This window comes from Diabrotica virgifera, chromosome 1 (genome assembly GCF_917563875.1).
Source record: "Diabrotica virgifera virgifera chromosome 1, PGI_DIABVI_V3a".
Lineage (NCBI taxonomy): Eukaryota > Metazoa > Arthropoda > Insecta > Coleoptera > Chrysomelidae > Diabrotica > Diabrotica virgifera.
The window spans coordinates 300601893-300626688 of NC_065443.1; the positions used below are offsets into that span (position 1 = coordinate 300601893).

The window sequence follows — 24796 nt, forward strand, 5'->3', positions numbered from 1 at the left end:
GACTTCTTGGACCCGGTTCAGCAATCCATTCATGATATCATGGATGTCCGACTGGAAAATTTTGTGTCAATCCTATACTGTAGCCGTGTTGAGCTCTTCGGAGGACGTAGAGGCTGAATTACGGTATGGGATGCTATCAGATGATTTCGGAAGACAGGTTCTTACACGTGCAGTCCGGTTTGGGGGTTATTGTACTACTGCTCTAACGCAGCCATTTTGAGCTCTTCGAAGGTTGTACGGTACGGGCTGGTACTCTTGCTCTTACCCGTTTTTTGACGTTGTTCCAAATGTGTTCAATTGGGTCAAGATCGGGACTGCGTGAAGGCGACAGTAAAACTTGAATCCCGACCTGATTAAGGTACCTATTCACGGGTGAAACTTGCGGTATAGCAACGTGCATTATCTAAAAGTTTTCACCAATGAACGGCGCGAAAGGTATGCCATGGTCTTGGAGAACTTCTTCCATGTATATTTGAGCATTCACACTGCCTCTATCGAACACAATAAGATCAGTACGAGCTTCGAAATAAATATCTTGCCCAAATTATTATTGACCCTCCTCGATAAGCCATTGTTTCGGTTATAGTGCATGGAGTAAACCTTTCATTTTGACTGTAGAGCGTCTTTAGACACTCTGACGTCCATCTGGGGACCTCTTAGTGCTATTTTGCTCTCATTTAAGAACAGTATGATGTTCTTCCATTCCGCCACAGTCCAGTCAGCATATTCTTGCACAATACCAAGTCTAGCTTTGGACGGAAAGTCCTCAAATTTCTTTCTGCTAGTCTTCTTCTAATGGTACGTTCACTCACATTAACATTTCTCGCCTTAAAAAGACACAAGGTGTAAAAGCGATTTCTCAAGACGTTGCTGACAATGAAGCGGTTATCTCGAATTGTAGTGCATCGATGTCTGCCTTGACTTGACTGGCTGCGCGTAGCCAGATTGTCAAGGTTAACCTTAACATGTTCTTAATTTGATAGGAAAGACTGCAGAATGAAATGTAATGAAAAGGTTTGGAACGAAAATGAACTCCAATATCAAAGAAACAAAATGAAGAGAAAAGCTATATATGAGAAGTGAAATACAAAGAAAAGCAGTAGGAGAAATTATAAAAAGGAGATGGAACGTTACAATGCGTAGCTAGGCCTTGTTGCCAAATTGTAGATTAATACTTTCGGAATTAGTGGTATGTATATGGTAATTTGGGAATGAGTAATGAGTGGTATATACAAAAGATCTTTCATGTCATAAAGACAAACGACCCCTTTCATAAAATTTAAAATCTACCATGAAAGGTAATTCTTAGAAGGATATGTCGTCACAAGTAATTAATAAGAATAATTAAAATAAACAAACATGATATAAAATCATTTAATCAAATTTCTTTAGTTTGTTCGTATAGGTACCTAAAATCTACATTTATCGACATTTGCATTCTGCGACTACAGTGTTGTCATAATTCTTAGCCGCAATGTTGCCAAATTTATCAAAGTACATAATTGGTAACGGTTCGTAACTGACAGGTACACAGCAAGCGCTTCTTTTCTGGAAAATGTGCAACATTTTCGCATGATTGGCATTGTCACCTGTAGGCTTAAGGCACTTTCCGACACAGTCATATGCGGAAAATTCTTCGGGGAAAATAATGAACTTATTCCAACCCATTTTCTGGAAGTTTATTATCCATTCTTGACGTTGACAATGTGGTATGGTACCTTGGTCTTCTATAATGGAAGTTTCAGGATCTTTGGTCGGTATCAATGTATCTAAAATATATCATATCTTATATAAGAAGTCTCTACTATGGTCTAAAGATATAAGACAAAAAACGAAGTTGACAATCTAGCGTACCTTGGTAGAGCCTATTATGACTTATGGGGCAGAAGTTTGGCAGATCACGAAAATAGATAGAAAAATAATAGAAGTAGCAGAAATGGATTATCTAAGGAGAGCGTGTGGTATATCCAAAAAAGATCACATCAGGAATGAAGATATTAGAAGGAAGACAAATACTGTATATTCCAGTGTAGATAGAATTGAAACGAGACAACTGTGTGGTATGGTCACGTGAAACGAATGAATGAAGATAGATGGCCAAAGAAAGCTTTAAATTACATACCACCACAAATAAGAATGGGAAGGCCTTCAGTTGCCTGGGACGAAAATGTACGGCACATCATGAGAGATAGAGCCATCAAAGAAGATGAATGGATGGACAGAAAAAGATGGCGGTCGAAATGCGAGAAGCGACAAAGGCTGTAGGAACCTCGCTTATAGATAGAGATATAGAAAGTTTACTATTTTTTAAAGTGTTAACAAAAACAAAAAAAAACATATTCTAAGAAAGCACATTATGTAACGTAACTATATAGGTATATACTTGTATTTAAAATGAGATTTTTAAACCCGAGAGTAAGTATTTTTTTCAATTGTTTATAATTATTAAAATAATAAAAATATTTAAAACATATTTCATTTCACAATATGAGTTTTTATGTAATTACAAATCTGTATGTGGATCAAATGAGAATTTGAACGTGTCTCACAATACAACTATTTGGGAACTATAATCAGTGAGCGTGGGACATGTTATGTTCGTGTAAAACTCCCTTAACCATGAATGTAGGTTGGTACTACTGTCATCTGAACGACAGCTGTCACATACTTAATACTGCGATAGAAAATGGAAACCATGTGCATAATTCTTTAAAATAAAGTATTTTACATCGAGTATTATTTCATTACAAATACTTACGTCCTTTAAGTACAAAGGACTTGACATTTGGCGACGAGGATGGGATACAAATATTACAGACACTACATCAACTACAACGTTCCAACTACAGCCGGTACAAACACGAGTTCCTCGACTACAACTGCGATAGTTGCACCTGCTACAGCTCCAGTAATGTCTACACAAGTTTCTACATTCCAGTTTTCCGTTGAACCTTTTAACCAGACAGCTACAAAATGGTCCAGGTGGGTAAAACGGCTGGAAGGAGCATACAAAGTTTTTAAAATTCCAGAGGAAATGAAATTGCCCTATTTACTACATTACATGGGGTCGGAAGCATACGATACACTGTGCGATAAACTAGCTCCAGAGGTCCCTGAAGACAAGTCATATGAGGATACAGTTAAGTTAATGGATAATTTTTACAACCCTGCACCACTTGAAATTGCTGAAATATTTAGGTTTCAATCAAAAAGACAAGCAGAAGGCGAAAGTATACAAGAATACCTACATTCTCTACAGAAACTTGCCATAAACTGCAACTTTTCCACATATTTAAAAAGTGCTATACGAAATCAGTTTGTTTTTGGTTTACAGTCAAAGAGGATTCAAGCCAGACTATTAGAAACAAAGGGATTGGACTTGGACCGAGCCGTAGAAATTGCAGCAAGCATGGAAACTTCAGAAAAGGATAGTAATCAATTTTCTCACAACAATAATTACAATCAGGCTAGTATAAATGTTTTAAATGCGAAAGCAAAAAGTTTTCATAAAAATACAAACACTAGTAAATTTAATGATAATAATACAGTAAATAATCATAGTAGCTCTCCTAATAATACTTTTACAATGTCAAATAACCGTAATAGGGCTTGTTATAGATGCGGAGACACCTCGCATTTAGCCGATAAATGTAATAAAAAGCATTTAATCTGTAACTTTTGTAAAAACGTCGGACACATTCAAAAAGTTTGTTTAAAGGCACAACAAAATTCACACAGGCAAGTAAATTCAGTAAACTCTGCTCAAGAGGTCTTAGAAGTAAATGCTGGGAATTGCAAAGATAAATTTTTTATAAATTTAAAAGTGAATGGTAATATTTTAAATTTTGAAATTGATTCTGGCGCTGCTGTTACAATCATAAATAAAAATATATTTGAAAAATATTTTCCTGCATTACAATTACAAAAATCGGATGTTAAATTAACTACATACTGCAAAAATAATTTGAATGTTTTAGGTTTAGTTTCAGTGGAGGTTGAGCACCAGGAATTAAAGCACACTCTAAAGTTGTATGTGGTGGATGGTGATGGCTACTCACTGGTTGGTCGAGAGTGGATACATGCTCTGGAAATCAATTTACATCAGGTAAATACAATTCTACATGAAAATTTTGAAATTGCAACTTTGTTAGATAAATATAAACATTTATTTGAAAAGTCAGTTGGTGAAATAAAAGGGTTAGAGGCTGAAATTTATCTAAAACCTGGTACTAAAGCAAAATTTTGTAAGGCCCGTCCTGTAGCTTTTGCATTACGCCCTAAAGTTGAGGCAGAATTAGAGTCCTTAGTAAATCAGGGAGTCTTAAAGAAAGTAGCATTTTCGGACTGGGCAACTCCTATTGTTCCTGTAGTTAAACAAAATGGGGACATACGCATTTGTGGTGATTTTAAAATCACATTAAACCCTTGCATTGAAGTGGATGAATACCCTTTACCTACACCAGATGACCTACTTTCCCAATTAGCAGGTGGGGACAAATATACAAAAATAGATATTACGAAAGCTTACTTACACTTGCCAATAAAAGATGAAATGAAACATTTACTTACATTAAACACCCATAAAGGTTTATTTCAACCAAATCGATTAATGTTTGGAATTGCTAGTGCTCCTGCCAAATGGCAACGTTTAATGGAGCAAATGCTACAAGGAATAGATGGTATTTCAATATTTCAGGATGATATAAGAATTACAGCTCCAAATAATACCTTACATTTACAAAGACTTGAACAAGTTTTAAAGAAATTATCTGAACATAATTTACATATAAATTTGGATAAAAGCGAATTTTTCAAAGACGAGATTGACTACTGTGGATATAAGATGAGTAAAACGGGTGTGTCTACTAGTGCAGATAAGGTAACTGCAATTGCAAATGCTCCAATACCTACAAACAGAACTCAAGTTCGGAGTTTCTGTGGCCTAATTAATTATTACAGACGTTTTTTAAAAGATACTTCTACAATTTTACAACCATTAAATAATTTACTTAAAAAGAATGTCAATTTTAAATGGTCGAATACTTGTCAAACTGCGTTTGACAAAGCAAAAAAACTCATTTGTTCTAGAAATGTTTTATGTCACTATGACCCAAATTTACCATTAGTCCTAGCAACTGATGCATCACCCTATGGGGTAGGTGCAGTACTTTCACATATCTTTTCAGATGGTACAGAGAGACCCTTACAGTTTGCTTCTCAAACTCTTACTACTACACAGCAAAGGTACTCACAAATAGACAAAGAAGCTTACAGCATAATTTTTGGAGTAAAAAAATTTTACAATTATTTATGTGCTAGGAAATTTACTTTGCTCACTGATCATAAACCGTTAGTTCAAATTTTTGCACCTGATAAAAGCCTACCAGTTTTAAGTGCAACAAGAATGCAACATTATGCAATTTTCTTACAAGGTTTGAATTATGACATTCGTTACAAAAATACAGATTCTCATCTCAATGCTGACGCACTTTCACGTCTACCTATAAAATCAGAACAAAATTTCACACATGATGAGCCAGATATTTTTGAAATAAATCAAATTGAAACTTTGCCTACAAATATTAGAGATCTAGCTTTTCATACAAAAAATGATCATACCTTAAAAAAATTACTTGTTGGGTTAAAAACAGGAAAACCTGTTGATAAACGATTTAGCTTCAATATAAATCAAGCTGAATTTTCATTACAATCTGATGTTATTATGAGAGGACAAAGAGTAGTTATACCTACTAAATTGAGAAATAAAATTTTGACAGAATTACATACTGCACATTTTGGAATAGTTAGAATGAAATCTTTAGCTCGTAGTTATTGCTGGTGGCCTCACATAGACCAGGATATTGAGTCACTTTGTAAAAATTGTTTAGAGTGCAATAAGCACAAGAACAACCCAATTAAAGATAATTCTCATATATGGGAGCCACCAAAATTTTGTTTTGAACGAGTGCATGCTGATTACGCTGGACCTTTCAATGGAGGTTATTATTTTATATTGGTAGATTCCTTCAGTAAATGGCCTGAAATTCATTTTACAAAAAATACTACTACAAAAACTACTATTGAAATTTGCCGAAAAATTTTTACAACTTTTGGTATTCCTAAAGTTTTTGTTACAGACAATGGTAGACAATTTGACTCTCATGAGTTTAGAACTTTTATGAAAGATAATGGAATTACACAAAAATTTACTGCACCCTACCATCCTGCAACTAATGGACAGGGAGAGAGATATGTCCAAATACTAAAAAAATGTTTAAGGGCTATGCGAAGTGAGGGAAATGACAGGGAGTTTGAATTATGTAAGCTACTTATGCAATACCGCAGAAGCCCACATACAGTTACAGGTAAAAGTCCCTCAGAACTTATGTTAGGAAGACAAATAAGGAATAGATTAGATTTACTTAAACCTTCATGTAGTGATAGAGTTACCTATACTGATATGAGTCTAAGAAACTTTGATATAGGAACTAGGGTTTCCGTGAGGGATTATTTTCATTCTAAATGGCAATTTGGCATTATTGTACTCAGATTAGGGTTATTGCATTATTTAATTCAGTTAGATGATGGTAGAACATGGAAACGTCATGTAGACCAAATACGGCAAATTGGGGAATATACTCCATCTCAAAATAATCCAACATGTTACATTCCGGATACCATTACTCACAATTTGATTCCGAGGGAGGCATCAATTCCAGAGCACAGTGTCTCACCACCACCTACCGAAGTGATTACTGATGAATCCGAAATTTCAAACAATATGGAAAGTTCGAATAGTGTACCTGGGGCTCAAACTGAAACTGAGAAACCCATTTTAAGGCGTTCCACTAGAGTAAGGAAACCTGTTACCAGACTGAATTTGTAAGTACTTTTACTTCTAGTTAACTTTTGTAATTCATGGTCAAGGGAGGAGGTGTTATGTTCGTGTAAAACTCCCTTAACCATGAATGTAGGTTGGTACTACTGTCATCTGAACGACAGCTGTCACATACTTAATACTGCGATAGAAAATGGAAACCATGTGCATAATTCTTTAAAATAAAGTATTTTACATCGAGTATTATTTCATTACAAATACTTACGTCCTTTAAGTACAAAGGACTTGACAGGACAATACTCAAGAGATTAGATGCCGCATCAGAAAGGCAAAAAGTGCATTCTTGACTATGAACTCTGTGTTCAAGAGCCATGACCTCACTCTAAAAACAAAAATAAGGCTCCTCGAATGTTACGTGTACTCAGTGCTTCTATACGGAGTAGAAACGTGGACATTGAAGGCAGAAACTCTATCGAAACTTCAGACTTTTGAGCTATGGTTGTACAATAGGATCCTGAAGATACCATGGACCGACAAAGTCACCAATGAAGAAGTACTACGGAGGATGAACACAACCATGGACAGACAAAGTCACCAATGAAGAAGTACTACTACGGAGGATGAACACAACCGCAGATTTAGTCAACATCGTAAAGGGCTGTAAGCTGCAGTACTTGGGACATATAATGAGAAATCAAGGCAGATAAGGGCTACTCCAATGCATTTTATAAGGTAAAATTGAAGGAAAAAGGGCCCCAGGATGAAAAACAATATCCTGGCTTGCTAACCTGAGAGCATGCTATAGAAAGATCTCAACACGACTATTCCGTATAGCAACCGACAAAGTCATCATAGCCAGAATGATCGCCAACGTCCGGAACGGACAGGTACCCTAAGAAAAAGAATGTAATTACTATATTTGCAAAAGATGAGCCCGATCGGTTGAGTAGTTTTTAAACAATTTTATTTGTTTATCCCGTTTGAGAAACAGGGACTTTTTGACATGTTCTTGATCTTTTTAGATGGGGATATAAATTCTTACTTACTTACTTAATCCAGAACTCGTCTATACCTTTCGGTGTATCGAGTTATTACGGAGTTTGGTTCTCCGTCAATGCTTTTGTTTCCTCCCATTATATTCCTCTTTTGTGGGCCGCTTCCCTCACTTCTTCTGTCCACGTCTTTCTTGGTCTTCCTCTTTTCTTTCTTCCCATATCTCTCGCTTCATATTCCTATTTGTCTTACTATTTTCTCTTCTCCTCTTCTTAGTACATGTCCGAGCCATCTAAGTTGTCCTTGTTCGATTGTTGTTGTAATAACTGGGTGTATTTTCAGATTTTCTCTAAAGGTTTGATTTCTAATTTTATCTTTCCTTGTTTTCCCCTCTATTGTTCTCAAAAATCTCATTTCTGTGCTTATCAGTCTATTCTTTTGCCTTTTTGTTAATGCCCAAGATTCACAGGCATAGGTTATGAGTGGGTTTCACAATCTTTTTTACTATTTCCGTTTTTATATTCTTAGGTAATTCTTTCTTTTTTAAAAAGTTACTCTTAATACCATTGTACAGTAGGGTGGAACGAAAAAAATGATTTTATAATTTCAATGTGTAATAGTGATAGAAAGTTGCCCATAGCCATTGTTAAGCCACAAATAAAATATTTTTCCAAACAAAATATTTTTAGAGGTGCCGCAAAAGGGTTAAAAGTTAGAATTTTTAGTTAAATTTTGCGAATTTTGATGATTTTGGTTTGGTAAAAAATAGCTATTGTAATATCTTAATTCTTATTTTAAACAATAAATACACACTCTAAAACTACTCTTTCAAGATAATTTTAGTTTTAACTTACAACAATCTAATGTTTATTTTTACTAAAACTGGCAAAGTTTGAACTTGAATTCCACATTTAAAAAAATATTACAATTTAATATTCTGACTATAGTAGAAGAGCACATTTCAATAGTAGAGGAACCTTGATCAACCTTGCTAGGTTATATAACTTCTTCTTCCGGAACAGGTGAAGCTATAAAAGATAATGGAGCATTTTCAAGAGGACAGTCCTTTGAACATTTCCAATATAACAGCTGTCTGATGTCTGATTTGATGGAACTACCACTAACACCGGTATTAACAGTGGTGTAATTGCTTTTATAGAAAAAAAAACCTAAATAAGCCGCTGAAGTGGCTGATTTGTTTGTTCTATACCAATTAATAATTGCCTTTGCATTATTTGTTTTGCACATTGGATGAAAAAACTAAAGACCCTAATGAATTTAGAGGGCTTTTAGGCAAAGAACTTGAAATCTTTAACCAGATTCATGTGGTTAATTTCGTTCCCATACAAAACAACCTCCCTATTCTAAAGATTAAGGATGATCTAAGCACAGATCAAAAATATTTACTTGAAATGTGCAAAGCAATCTCCCGTGGTGTATGTCCTTCTTATCTTTCTTTAAAAACCCATGGGAAATTAGCTCATTCACGATGGCTTACGTTGGCCAATCGCCTTCTTCTGTTATATGTTGCAGCAGAGAATCCTTCAAATAATCTGAAAACTGTAACTATGTATGTGATGAAGGTGTATGCCCCAGTCTGGTTTCATATCAAGCTGAAACCATTTTATGTAAATGGATCAAAACATCTATGGAGACTCATCAAATTTTCACGTTATCTTTGTGAGGAATATCGCCAAATAATTTATCCAGTAATTATTCAAAAGGATGGTTATTTCCACCCAGAAAATGTGCTTCTCTCCATGTAATGTGACAAGAGAAAACAACACATAAGGGAGCTAGGTCTGCGGCGACTTTTGAAGGCAAGATCGGAACTCATAAATGGTGTAAGGAAGTTTGTTGTTCCAAAGCTTAACTTTAATGCCAATGACTACACTGATATAGATATAATTAACTGAACGGAAGAAGAAATTACTGAGTTCCCTATAACAAAACATAACTGACGAGAACTTAAAAAAAATATATATAAGTAAGTGAAGCAAGAGACCCTAGTTGTCAGGTGCAGTGTGTGGATTTTCCGTGTTTTCCCTACCATACAAAGGCAGTGAAAAGAGTCATAAAACTCGTGACTGAGTCATCTCTTAGTGTCTGTGGTCTTGAAGCAAAAATGGCTTTGTTAGAGCAAAGATGAGATGCAATAAAAGATTATGCACAAGTTTGAGACAAAAAACCATTGTATTTAAATATCAAGATGAATATTAAATATAACTAAATAAATCTTATAGCAATTAAATATAGCAATGATAGCAATGTTAACTGTTATTAGAAAGAATATTTGACTAAGAAATATTAGCTACGACACCAGGTTAAATATATAAAATATTTGAAATTTTCTGTATTTTTTTGTTAAAAACCTATCTTTTCAAAGCTCTTGCGGCGCCTCAAGATGTAAACATAGAACAAAAATATTTTGTAGTTTTATTGTAGACATGATAAGGCAACTTTTGAGTGCTATTAGAAAGTTCTATGAAAGAAAAAAAAATTTTTCCTATCCTTTCGTTCCACCCTATTGTACAGCTTACCAGTCTTTGCAATTCTTTCATTTATCTCATCTTCTAATTTTCCATACCGGCTTTTGATTACCCCCAAATACTTATATCTGTCTACCTGTTCAAGTTGCTTGCCATCTACTTCTATTTCATGTTTTCCTTTTTGTCTTTCAATTATCATTGTTTTTGATTTTTCTTTGTTAATTTTCATGTTTCTGATTTTTAGCTCTTCACACAATATGTTTATATTTTCTTGTAATTGTTTTTCTGACTCCCCAATGATCACCAGGTTGTCTGCGTAGCATAGTTCTGTTATTTGTATCATTCTCAACTTACAATATCCTACATTATATTTTCTCCATTTGTGTTTGCATTATTTTATTACGTCATCTAGTACTAGGTTAAAGAGTAGTGGGCTCAGGACACAACCCCGTTTTAATCCAATGTTGCTGTCGAATACTTTTGATTTTTCATTTCTTGTCCTTACATAGCTTTTCGTTTTTTCGTAAAAACTCTGGATGCATCCAATTAGATCTTGTTCAATTTTTCTCTTCTCTAGTATTTTCCAAATATCTTCTCTTTTAATTCTGTCGAAAGCTTTTTCCATATCTATGAAAGGGATATAAATTCATATGCCTTAAAAGGAAAATCTTTGACCATTGTGTGTTACCTGTACTCACGTATGGAGCGGAAACATTAACACTTACAAAAAAGTTAGTGACCTATTCGTTTAACTCGGAGGGCTATGGAGCGCCAGATGTTGTGTGTCTCCCTGAGAGACCGAATCCCAAACGAAGAAATACGCCGTACAAAAAAAAAAACAACAGACGCTGTCGGAAAGAATCGCGTTGTTAAAGTGGAACTGACAGGACACGTCGCTAGATTATCAGACAACCGATGGACAAAACGTATTATTGTCGAGTGGAGGCCACGAGAAGAAGCACTACGGAGGAGAGGACGCCCATCAACCAGATGAACCGACGATCTGAAGCGTGTTTTTAGTAACTGGATGCAAACCGCACAAGGCAGAGACAGATGGAAAGAGCTAAGGGAGATCTTTGTCCAGCAGTGGACGCGTACAGGTTAATGATGATAAATTCATAAACTTAAAAACAAAATCTGTGATTACCTAAATGAAAAAGTATACTTGCTGTACCTACTTACCATTACTTCTTGTTTTTACTACCACAAAGGTACTGAAATTTCCTGTGTTTGTATCGTTGAAGACCTCAATAAGTTCATTGGAATCATAAGTTGAAATTGTTAATATAAGACCCATATTTTCTTCACCATTCAACCAGTTGTCGATGGGTTTCTTCACTTTAAACATCTAAAACAGAAACACAAATACGGGCGTACTAGTGGACTAGGAAAACAATCCACCAGTTGTGAATACATAATGAACTAATAGGAACACAGAAGTTCATTGATTTTTTTTGTAAACATTTATTAACAATCAGAGTTACATATTCTATGAGTTAATTTGATAACAAGTACAATAACATATCAACTATAGTATTGTACACTAATATGGCGTTAATATGAGGTATACATCACACAGCGGTTTCACCTCAGTTTCAGCGAAGATCTATGGGCCATAATCTTCGCAATCTTGTATTGTTTAGTGGCTGCAGTAGTGGTAATATTAATTGGTTGGGGTGGCCTTCCAATTTCTCGTGGTGTCTGTTGGCTCTTTCTTGAATTACTGTGCTGACTAACGGGATATTTAGCGTTTGGTCAGACGGGCGGTTTTTTACGGCCGCCGTAAGAGCAGTAAAAATCAGCGCGAAAATGGGTCCCACGGTGAGAATAGTAGATGGCCAGACTGTTGCAGCGCGATATTTTACAGCTCGGTCTGGCCATCTACTATTCTCACCGTGGTACCCATTTTCGCGCTGATTTTTACTGCTCTTACGGCTCCCGTAAAAAACCGCCCGTGTGGCCAAACGCTTAGGTCTATGAAGGGTTTGGTTGGAAATGTACCACGGGGCATTTGCGATGGTGCGTAGAATTTTTGATTGAGTTCTTTGGATAATTTGTGTATTTCATTTGCTGGCACAACTCTATAGTTCTATACCGTACATCCATATAGGTTTGATGACTGTTTTAATAATGAGCAGTTTGTTCTTAACTAAGAGTCGAGATTTTCGACCTATAAGCCAATTAATTTCTTTCACTCTCAACTCAATTTGTTTCATCTTTTTAAAATGTGTTGTTTCCAGTTTAATTTAGAATCAAGATGAAGCTCCAGGTATATGACGATATAAACATAATTCTGTCGGAATAATAAAAGGATATTGTTTGTGCGGTTTTTAAGTCGGGAATACAAATTGTATTATAGAGTGCGCTGGAATAAGTGTTACCCCCTTATTAACTTATTAATTTTTAGCACATAAGCAAAACGCTTGGACGGGTCGATTTTTAAAATAATCATAGTATATTATAGCATCAATGTTTCGAACTTTACGCGATCCCTCTTCAGGTGATAGACATAACTTTGATTTTTTTAAATAGAAAAGTACATCATGTGAAATCTCATTTAAAAGATTTTGAACAACTGATTACAAAAATGTATAATACTTTAATTTTATTTGAGTGCGTAGGCGCAAAATTTCGATCGAATTCTGTTTAAACGCATTCATTTTTTTTCTGAATCCTGAGAAAACTAATAAGTATTTTTGAAAAATTTAAACGCAGAATAAAAGATTACATTATTACGGAGAGCTGATAGTGCCTTAGAATAAACAAAAAGTTTCTTTTGAATGATATATATTTGAAATTAAGAATCAGACAAAATTTTGTCTTTTTTTCACCCCTGTGACTTATTAAAATAAACATTATATAAGTTCTCAGGGCCTTTCTACCTTCGATAATACTGTAGTATTTCATTCTGCTTTTAAATTTTTTAAAAATACTTATTAGTTTTCTCAGGATTCGAAAAAAATTTCTCAGGATTCGACCGAGATTTGGCGCCTACGCTCTCAAATAGGATTAAAGTGTTATACATTTTTGTAATTAGTATTTCAAGAGCTTTTAAATGAGCTGCCACATGATGTACTTTCCATTTAAAAAAATCAAAGTTATGCCTGTCGCCTGACGAGGGATCGAGTAAAGTTCGAAACATTGATGCTATAATATACTACGATTATTTTAAAAATCGACCTGTTCGAGCGTTTTGCTTATGTGCTAAAAATAAATAAGTTAATAAGGGGGTAACACTTATTCCAGTGCACTGTATAAATTATGTTTAAGTGTAAATAGTATTAAGTATAAATTAAATTAAAATACGTGTAAATAAATTAAAATAAAAACTAAATAAATTAAGTGATTAAAGTTATTAATAAATTAACTAAGTAAACTCATTACTGTTTAATAAATATCACAGTACCTGCCAACCTTTATGAGCTTTCGATACATAAATAACATTAAATAATTTATGCATATCAGGATTTCCGACATCTTCTTTCTCATCAATGGATTTCTTCTCGTATTGATACAGCCGGAGTACTACTGATTCCTTAAATATCTTCGAAGTGTTTTTCAAAGGCCAATAAAAGTATAGATCTGCATCTAGCACAGCATCATCGACAACGAGACTGTCCAGGTTGAATTTGATGATGGAGCTAGAAGTGTTGGCATTTTTGTTAAACAAAATTCGAGCGGTTAATGTTTTGTCTATTGTGGATGAAAACTCTTCGTAAAATTTCTTAACGAAAATGGGAAGCTGGGATGTGTCGATGGCGTTTTCCTTGTGGTTGTAGTTCCATTCTTTGTCCAGGTAGAAGCCAAAATCTAACTGAAATAAAGAAGGTAGTACTTGCAAGAATCTTTTCATATGAAGTTGTTTTTTATTTTAAGCTGTACTAAAAAGAAAGAGGATACAACTGACCTTGAAAGTTATCAACCCATTAGCCTGTTAAGTCAAATTACAAACTCTTCAAAAGAATCATAACAGCGAGATAGGATAAAAAACTAGGCCTGTAGCAAACCAGAGAGCAAGCAGGATTTCGATCAAAGTTTGGCACCAACAACCACCTGCAAATGATAAAACAACTCACTGAAAAATCCATAGAATACAACAGACCTCTAGTATTAGTGTTTATAGATTTCCACAACGCGTTTGACTCGGTAGAACCAGACAGTGTAATTGAAGCATTAAATGAAAGTCCGTTATTCGAGATTATTATACAATGTTATAGAAATGCGACAAATGTAATAAAGTTAGACGAAAACAGTTAAGAAATAAAAATTCAAGACAGGGTGACACAATATCACCAAAGCTTTTTATAACTGACCTAGAACGTGCTTACAAAACCTTTGATGGAGATCATAAAGAAGTAAGCGTCGACAGAAAAACATTGCACCACCTGAGTTATGCTAATGACATAGTTTTGATAGGGGATGACCTAGGCGAAATTAACACCAAGTTATAACAAAATACATGACGAACCTTGTCGATAAATACTTGTATAATTTTTATGGGAAACATTTAGAAAATAAATTTATATCAGAGACGACGAGATCATAGATTTTCATCACCCTGTATATGACCAAAAATTGTAAATATTATAATTTAGTTAGTAAACAGTGTTTTCGCGGAAAGTGAAATCATTAAGTGATTTGTTAATGGTTCTCTGAACGGACATACAATTATGCGGTAAAAATTAGAAAGTACATTGAGTTCGTTTTGGAATGAACAATGACGTTTTATAAATGTGTCTTAGAAGGATAGGCAGTAAACAAATTTATTGAGTTTAGAATGTAAGGCTTTTTGTTTAGCATTTTGAAACAACGAAAGTAATTTGGTGTCTCCTAGAATTTAACAAAATGGAAAAGTTGCATACAAAATAAATTGGTTCTTAAGAAATGAAAATATGGATGTAGTGGGTAGAGAGGATGTTTGTGATTGGCGAAGAAAGATAGATGGTGAGGATGAGAGTATTGAGTCTGATTTTGAGGAGAGAAAAAATGGTCCCCAGCTAGCAAGATAACGTTACATTAACGTTAAATTTAGGTTTTTTTGTATTGTTACGTAACATCTATCAAAAAATTACGTTACTGATACGAAATTTTAATACGTATATTATATGTATGAATTTATTCGTTTCTGAAACGTGGCTCTTTGATAGGTTTTAATGCGTATGAATTTATTCGTCTCTAACACGTGGATTTTTGGTAGGTATAGACACGTATAAGATCTCGTTTGAGATTGCAGCGCCATCGCGTATTTATTTTGAACCTTTCATTAATACCTAACCTTACATTTCCGTGATTAAAATCGTGTTTGTTTTTATGGAGTATGGAGTTACAGGGCCGTCTTAACCCGGGGGTGCAAGGGGTGCGAGGCACCCGGGAGCCAAGTCCAAGGGGCGCAATCTGAACACTTGCTAGGCTCAAACTTGCGCTTTTTGTCCTTAAAAAAACTACAAATAACAAAAACGTACAAATGCAAAAATATAGACACAACTCCACTCGATATTTGAAGCCACACATATTATATTCTAAAATAATTTACTCTCCGTTTTCCCAAATATTTCTACATGGCTAAGGATAATATTTAACATTTCCAGTAACAATAGCTAAAGGAGAAAGGTCTTTTTCTAAACCTAAATTGACCAAAAATAATTGGTTTTAATAAGTAGAGAAAAGCAAGTAAAAATATATATCACCGCAGCAATACAAACTTTTTCCAACTTAAGAGCTAGAAAAGTTGATTTTGATATACGTACTTTAAAAAGTATGTTATAGTTTATAAGATGTCTTTTGAATACTGAAACCATGTTTTTTATTACCGGGTGTCCACTTACATTTTCCCCCATTTTAACTGCCTATAACTTATAAACGGCTCAAGATAGAAATATGGGGTTTTCGCTGAAATATTTTATTTTAGCAAAAGTTTTGTCTGAATGGATTGAATGTTTTATATCACTTTCAAATACGAAAAAAAAAATGGCGGATTTTTGAAAAAACGTTGATTACTTTTTTTTAATGGAACACCCATTATATTTTTTTGTAAATTGAAAGAAAGGTCATTCATCTATCCAGCGATATAAAGTTTTTCAAAATCGGTTGTTAAATCACTGAGTAATTAATTTTTAAAATGAGAGGTGCAACGTGGATATCACATACCTAAATAACATAACTAAGCAAATTGATAATATGTTATGTGATTTCCACATTGCATCTCTCATTTTAAAAATTAATTGCTCAGTCATTTGACAACCGATTTAAAAAAAATTTATATTGCTGGATAGGCTAATGATCGTTTTTTCAAGTTACAAAAAAATATACTGGGTGTTTTAATAAAAAAAGCCAAAAACGTTTTTTTTTTAAATCCGCCGTTTCTTATTTAAAAGCGATATAAAAAATGGTCATTTACCTAAAAACTTGAAAAAAAGGTCATTTACCTATCCAGCGATATAAATTTTTTTAAAATCGGTTGTCAAATGAGTGAGCAATTAATTTTTAAAATGAGAGATGCAATGTGGAAATCGCATAACAAAATGTTAATTTGCTTAGTTATGTTATTTAGGTATGTGATATCCACGTTGCACCTCTCATTTTAAAAATTAATTACTCAGTGATTTGATAACCGATTTTGAAAAACTTTATATTGCTGGGTAGGTGAATGACCTTTCTTTCAATTTACAAAAAAATATACTGGGTGTTCCATTAAAAAAAAGTCAACAATGTTTTTTTCAAAAATCCGCCATTTTTTTTTCGTATTTGAAAGCGATATACAAAATTCAATCCATTCAGACAAAACTTTTACTAAAATAAAACATTTCAGCGAAAACCGCATATTTCTATCTTGAGCCGTTTAGAAGTTATAGGCAGTTAAAATAGGGGAAAATATAAGTGGACACCCGGTATACAAGGTAGGCCAAAGAAAACAGTCCACCTCGATATTTGGCAGTAGTCATTAGATTTTAAGGAAATGGAGAAACATTTCGATTTTTATTTTTATATTGCAATTTTTTAGCATATATTTCATACTGGTGACGTCATCCATCTGAGCGTGATGACGTAATCGATCATTTTTTTAAATGGGAATAGGGGTCGTGCGTAGCTCATTTGAAAGGATGTTCAATTCCCTATTTAGTAATATAAACATTAATGTCGCTGTTTATACAGGGTGGCAAAAAAAATAATTTTTGAATTAAATTAATTGACGCAAAAAGAAGAATGTATGTAATATATTTAACTCAAAATACATTGTTATGCTGTCAGAAAATAGAAAAAAATGTTTATGTCACAAATAAACATTTCTTTTCGCTTAAATGAAATCACAAACAGCCTCCCACCTACCGCTTAGCAGTTTGAACATTTAATTTAAGCGAAAAGCAATGTTTATTTGCCAAATAAACATATATTTTGAGTTACATAAATTACATAGACTCTTCTTTTTCTGCCAATTAATTTAATTTAAAAATTAATTTTTGTCCACCCTGTATAAATAATGATATTAATGTTTATATTTCTGAATAAAGAATTGAAAATCCTTTCAAATGAGCTCCACACACGACCCCTATTCCCATTTAAAAAATCATCGATTACGTCATCACGCCCAGATGGATGACGTCACTAGTATGAAATATATATCAAAAAATTGTAATTTAAAAATAAAAATCGACCTGTTTCGGCATTTCCCTAAAGTATAATAACTACTGCCAAATATCGAGGTGGACTCTTTTCTTTGGCCCACCCTGTATAAATAAAGAATGCCAACATAATTAGTTTTCATTTTAGCGTACCTATAACCTATATAATCTTCATAACATGTATAATAAACTAACATATATAAGAAAAGGGGGCGCAAAGATGAGTCTTGCACCCCGGCGCCGTGTATGGTTGAGACGGCCCTGTGGAGTTATGTAAAAAAAATCGAATTATTATTGTTGTGTGCCTCAATGTGATTCTTGGATAAAGCGTACCTAATAGTAATTTATCGTTTCATTCTTTCCCTAAATAGGATAAACAAAATAGAATTCTATTCAATGGCAGTTTAGTTGAAAAACGAAATGTATGGAAATATCTTCTAAAAATGGGGAAGCAGCCTAGTCCTTATATGAAAGTGTGCAGTTTACTAATGAAGATTACTTCAAGGGTATGTTTATGTATTGTAATATAAAGTAGCTATTAATAATTTTGTCTCTTTCTCTCACATAAACGTCAAATATATTATAATAAATGTTTATTTCAAATATTTAATAAATGTGTCAGCATCATGTATGTGGTTTTATTTACACAATAATTTTAAGTCCTATTTATAAATATCATTTATACCGAAAATTCTCCTAAAAAGTGACGTTGAAAAGGTTAAGTAGAAATAACGTAAAATTGTTACGTAACATCGCTGTGACTTTTTTACGTATATTTTAGGTAAAATTTGACGTAACTTTTGTCGTAACTTCTCCCAAAATGGCGTTTGTTTGACGTTATATATACGAACACTGTTAGCTGGGTCACTGTGTAATGAATATCTGGAGAGTACAGTCCAGTTTTTAAAAAGTGAGAAGTCGGTGTAAAGTGGTGAAATTGGCCTTTGCGAGCAGAATCGTGGTAAAGCGAAATCGTTGACCGAGTTGAGAAGTTAATTTTCCTTGTGTCCGAGGAGATTACTGGTTTCTGTCTAGAACGAGTAGCCGGTGGGTATCAATTTGCACAAGATATCGAGCAGAGAGAAAACTGACTAGAGAGTTCGAGCGAGTCCCGTTGTTTGTTTGTTTGTGAAGCAGTTTGGACGAGAAGGATCTTTCGCTACATCCTATAGGAGCACGTGTGGAAGAATCGAGGACTACGCAATCCAGGAAAAGAAGTAAAGAAGAAACTAAAAGGTTAGTCAGAATTTTTGTAAAAAGGAGAGAGTTTGTTTTATATCCACACCATATTTGTTTATTTTTGTATTGAACAGTTCTATAGCATAATTGAGTCATTCCAAAATTTAAAGAAGAAATAAGTAATCAATTCAAAAGGAGAAAAGAAAATTTTAGTATTTTTATAAGAATAGGCTAACGAATTATTTAAATAAAATTTTTGTTAAAACAAAGGAGATATCAGAATTAAAGCTTAATTTATTAGACGAGAAATCGGTTGCAACAGAATTGAATTTAGTATAATTTTTAAATCTTATATTTATAGTATATTGGATAAATAAAAAATATTTATAACATTTATATGACATCGAGTGTGTTTAATTTCCCTGTTTGTCCCTGGATGAAGTAAGCAACTAGAGATACTAGAAGCCACAAACCGAAGGTAATGCATTAAAATTAAAATAGCCCTGAGAATAAAATTTATTAGAAAATTTAATTTAATTTTGGTTTTGTTTTACATAAGTAATAATTAAAATAATTAAGTAATTAATCAAAATAAGAATTGGCTGATCAATCTCATAACAGAGAGAAATACAACTCTGGATTTTAACTTTATTAAAAATAAATTTTACAACCTAGGTTTCAGAGGAGATTTCTTGGACTGGATAGTAGACTATTTGAGCAATAGAAAAATGTTAGTTTCATATCAGAATTCTGCTTCGACTGTTTTCAATATTGATAAAGGAGTCCCTCAAGGATCTGTTTTAGGACCGCTTATATTTATTCTTTTTATGAGTGATCTTCCTGATTACATTAAATCTCGAGTTATTACTATTTACGCAGATGATACTGTACTAGCGATCTCTGCGCCTAGTAAAGAGGAACTTATATTATTATCCAACCGTGTTTTTGGGTCATTTGTAGATTGGTCCAAAGCAAATGGATTAATAGTAAACGTTGATAAAACTCAATTTTTATATTTTCATTCCCAAAATGTTCTTAGCAATGTATACTCATTATCATTTAAATTTGACGATATACTTATTTCGTCAGTTACAACAACAAAATTTTTAGGTTTTTTTTTTTTTTTTTTTTTTTGGAGGTCGTCTGACATATGTCTCCGATGGCACTGCAGCCTCATGGGCTTATTGTGCCAGCCATCCTACCTTTTATGTCACCCAATCCACAAGCTTGGTTCCACGTACCAAATTGTACATCCCTAGCATGGGTTGGGTGGCATATTCTGCTGGACTTAATTTTGGTTGTCCATAAATAGCCTGCCTTTTGTGATCCAAAGCCTCACACTCGTACAGTACATGATGTGCTGTTTCAGTTCCCCTATTGCACAGTCTGCAGTTAAGGTTCCCTTCGTACAGCCCAATTCTATTCAGGTGTCCTTTTAGGGCACAGTGACCCGTGAGAAGACCTGTAATTATGCGGAGCTGACTCCTATGTAATTTCATTAGTTCCTCAGCTCTCCGTTTTGAGGGTTCCCTTATTAAGGGCCTCCCGTGTCGCTGACCAGGTACGTTCCCCCAGTATTCTTTGTGTTTGTTTTTGACCCATTCCCTGACTTGTCCCCTAATTATTGTTTTAGGTACTCCTAGAGCAGGTTCTGGGCCAAAATATAAAGTTGATGAACCGTTCCTTGCCAGCTCATCTGCTTTCTCATTACCGTCTATCCCGGTGTGTCCTGGCACCCAGAATAGAGTTACACTATTTCTTTCGGCCAGTTCTTCCAGTTCTTGCCGGCATTCCCATACCAGCCTTGACGTCACTTTCGGGCTCATTAGTGCCTTCAGTGATGCTTGGCTGTCTGTGAGTATATTGATCCGTCTATTTTCATAGGCCCTCAAGTTGTTCATTGCGACACACTGCAGAATTGCGTACATTTCCGCTTGAAACACAGTTGTGTATGTTCCTAGTGAGAAACTGAGTCCTACATTCTCTGTTTCACTATAAATACCGGCTCCAGTGCCTTCATCGGTTTTTGATCCGTCTGTATACCAGATCGTTCCCCTGATTTTGCTACTGATGCTGTTCCATTCCCTTCGGTCATTGATTTCTATTCCGAAGTTCCTATTAAATGTGTATTTTGGTACCATGTGGTCAGTGTATGTATCAGATATACTTACCCCACCATGGTTAATTTTTAGGTTTAAATATAGATTGCCGTTTGAGATGGACTGAACAAGTCAATGCAATAAATACAAAATTAAATTAATCGTTTTATGCTATTTCTAGAATAAAAGATACTATGCCGATATCAGCACTGATCAATATCTATTACGGCCTTGTTTACAGTCATATGAGTTACAACATACTACTATGGGGAAATTCTATTGACAGCTCTAAAATTTTTGTAATTCAGAAAAAAATTATTCGAAAAATATTCGGGCTAAAATTTCGGGAAACTTGTAAACCAACGTTTATAAAATACAAAATCATGTCATTCTATAGTCTGTACATTTACCACACTCTTCTGTTTGTCAAAGAAAATTTCAATCAATTTGAAACTAATGCTCATCGACATGATTACCATACAAGAAATTGTAATAAGCTCCGAATACCCCAGTTTAAAACATCAAGATTAGAAAATAGTTTTAAATTTATGGGAATGAAATTGTACAATAAACTTCCCGATGAAATGCAGGAGATTGCTAGTTTTAAAGTTACAAAAATAAAATCAAAAATTTATTATTAGCCAAATGCTAATATTCAGTCAAAGAATTCCTTGACGATAGCCTATAAACTATTTTAAACTATTTTATTTTTTATGTATAAATTGTTTTGTATATACAAAGTCTAAAATGTCTAAAAATGTTAGTCTAAAAATATGTTATTTTATAATATGTGTTAGGTGTTAGGTACCTATAAAAAATTGTGTAGCTAAACAATGTTAGCTTGTAACAGTTATATTACTGTATATGACCTGTCCTATACATTTGTAAAAATGTCTTGAAAGGATGAATAAATATTTCTATTTCTATTTCTACAGAGCATACCAATACATAGGTATACCTTGGACACTAAATTAGAATAGACAAGGACAATCAAACATATGAGGTATCAAGAAGAATAGCATATTGATGAGCAGCATATTGAGCTCTTAAAAACGTATTTAAAGATGGCAACATCTCGATTCATCTAAAGCAGAAAGTCTTCCATCAGATGTGTTTTGCCAGTTATGACCTACGGTGCAGACACACTGCCCTTAACAAAAAACAATGTTTCAAAACTAGGAAAAGAAGAAGGAAGCAGTCGTAAATAATAGGAGTAACAACAGACAAGATTACAAACGAAGATCTATGAAACAGAACCAGAGTTACAGATGTTGTGGAGAGAGCTTCCATATTGAAATGTAACTGAGTTGGCCACGTGGCAAAGATGAAGGATGAAAGGTGGATTACTACTGAAAGTTATAATAACTTACCTTTGGAGGAGACTTCTCTACAGGTTGAAAAGTTTGAATCACCCTCTTCTTCTCCACAACGGGATAAGCATAGTCGAAATCGGTTATGTTATGATTTAAGTACATAATTCTATTATTGACCTTAAACTCATTGCTATTCTTGCCCCTCTTGAAGAAATAACTCTTACCACTATTACTAGTGTTTTGAGACCACGACAAACCAATAACAACAGCGAGAGATATAAACTTATACATTTTGAAGAATTTTGATAATCCGCCAAGTAATAAAAGGTTGTTTCGACTGTGTCGTGACCTTAATGTGAAATAATAAGTAAAAAGAAAATTTGGTTTAAGTGGATAATAAGAAACGCACGTATTGTGATGTTTTGTACATGAAACAATTATCTCAATCTTGACTATTACTTCATAAAGTGGAAGCAGTAGGTGTAAGCAAGGAGTTGTAGAAATGAGTAGAGAATTACGGAGGTTGTAGTGATGATGTCGATTGTAGTAAATTGCATTTATTTGATAAGGACCAATATGATTCACATTTTTTTAAATCTTTAAAATTACACCATAATTATATTTCAAGTCAAATGGAACATCATATAGCATATTGTATCATAATCATTAGCTTTGCTTTTAAATTTAATCGCAAAAGCTATTTTTTTTATTACTTTAGATTTTTTCTTTGGCATTTACACTTCTGGCAAAGGTTTACTCAAACTTCTTTTTTGGACTTAAACCGGGTGGAAGAAAGGAAATGTTTTTCTTATGTTAAATTTGCGACACCCTGTAGAGAACACAAGGTGCAAGGGCAGGTAGCATATTACCTATGTATCATTTATTAAACTTAAAAAGATTTGCTGTTGTGATACAGTCGAACCCGCTTATTGGAATAGCCTTGAAATAAATGTACTGAATATACGTCATAATAGTACAACCCACTTTGTACATGTACATACTATGTATGTACATGTACATACATACGTGATGTACATATGTATAAATATGGTTTTATTTCTTTTTATGTCAATAATACAGTACCTAGTATAACTATTGCTTATTTTATTAAAACTCCAAACTACATTATCTGTGCATACATACACCAAATAAGTATGAAATGTATGCAATAATATGTAGATATGTTATGGCGAGCACGCCACTGTGTGTGTTTATATTTCAATATTTAGACTACGTGACATGATAAACACCAACGCTTGTAATTTCGCGGTGTCAGCGAAATGTTCATGGACTATGAAAGGTTTTAAGAAATATGTAGTTTGTATTCATTAATTTTAGTATCGTTTTGTATCTCTAACTGTTAACATCTCAATAAATTTGTGCATTTCCTTCAGTAGTTACGTTACTCAATTCTCCAACGAACACACCACATTTTATAAAGAATAAGACTGGCGCAGTTAGTAGAAATTTCCAATTAGAAAAAGTAAAGCCTTTTTTTCTAATCGATTTTAATCGTTAATTGGGAAATTGGAGAATTAGTGACTTAGTAGTTGAGTTCCGAGTGTAAGGCCACGAGGAAGGAAAACTGAAGGAACCCGTAAGCAACTTGAAGAATTCCAAGTGTAAGGCCACTTGTTGTGTAAAGCCACAAAGCAATTCGGAAGTTCTGGAGAGGCGCAACTAGTAACTTCGTGAAATCTTCTCAACCACCAGCTTCAGTGAAAAGCCACTCGACCCTGGAAACGGTGAAGCATTTCCACAGAAGAAGCAACAACATCCCGGCTACCATACCGGCTACATACAGTTTAGAATTTCGACCAGTTCCAGTGTAAGGCCACTTGATCTGGAAGGTACAAAACGTGCTCACACCCGTTCTCTGCCCGTTCCAGTGTAAGACCACTTGATCTGGGAAATTGCAACGTTCTCCACCCGTTCTCTACCCGTTCCAGTGTAAAGCGACTAGATCTGGGAAGCTGCAACATTTTCAACCCGTTCCGGTGTAAAGTCACGTTTTCACGGAAGTACTTGAGGTTAGTCGAATTATATTCATTTTGTATTTGTTTTAATTTTTTTATTTACTCTGTTTCGCTATTTTCCAACTTTTAAGATATCATATCTAGTATTTGCATTTTTTATTTATTTAATTCATTTTTGGTTAATACAATGGCAATTAGTAATGTAACAGCAACAATTTCAGTCAGTACTTCTAATAATTATATTAATTGTGAGAAAGCTATCAAGTTTATAAACGTTTTTAATGGGTCCT

General features: G+C 34.1%; 1 protein-coding gene across 1 annotated transcript; it reads right to left on the reverse strand.

Annotated features, from left to right (window-relative positions):
* Positions 1 to 1358: 1358 nt before the first annotated feature.
* LOC126879190 (bone morphogenetic protein 7-like) lies at positions 1359 to 22904 on the reverse strand. The gene is made up of 4 exons (XM_050642245.1): positions 22588 to 22904; positions 13727 to 14134; positions 11503 to 11668; positions 1359 to 1769 (listed from the first exon to the last, which is right to left on the reverse strand). Exons 1-4 carry the CDS (start codon positions 22819 to 22821, stop codon positions 1423 to 1425), a joined length of 1155 nt encoding a protein of 384 aa, XP_050498202.1. The 5' UTR covers positions 22822 to 22904; the 3' UTR covers positions 1359 to 1422.
* Positions 22905 to 24796: the final 1892 nt, after the last annotated feature.

What these genes read in the sequence shown, in the direction of transcription:
- LOC126879190 (XM_050642245.1), bottom strand. Translation starts at nt 22,821, where the DNA reads ATGTATAAGTTTATATCTCTCGCTGTTGTTATTGGTTTGTCGTGGTCT. An exon ending in AAGCTCATAAAGGTTGGCAG is followed by an intron (nt 11,669 to 13,726) that starts GTACTGTGATAT and finishes TTTCTGTTTTAG; the next exon opens with ATGTTTAAAGTGAAGAAACC. An exon ending in AGTAAAAACAAGAAGTAATG is followed by an intron (nt 1,770 to 11,502) that starts GTAAGTAGGTAC and finishes GATATATTTTAG; the next exon opens with ATACATTGATACCGACCAAA.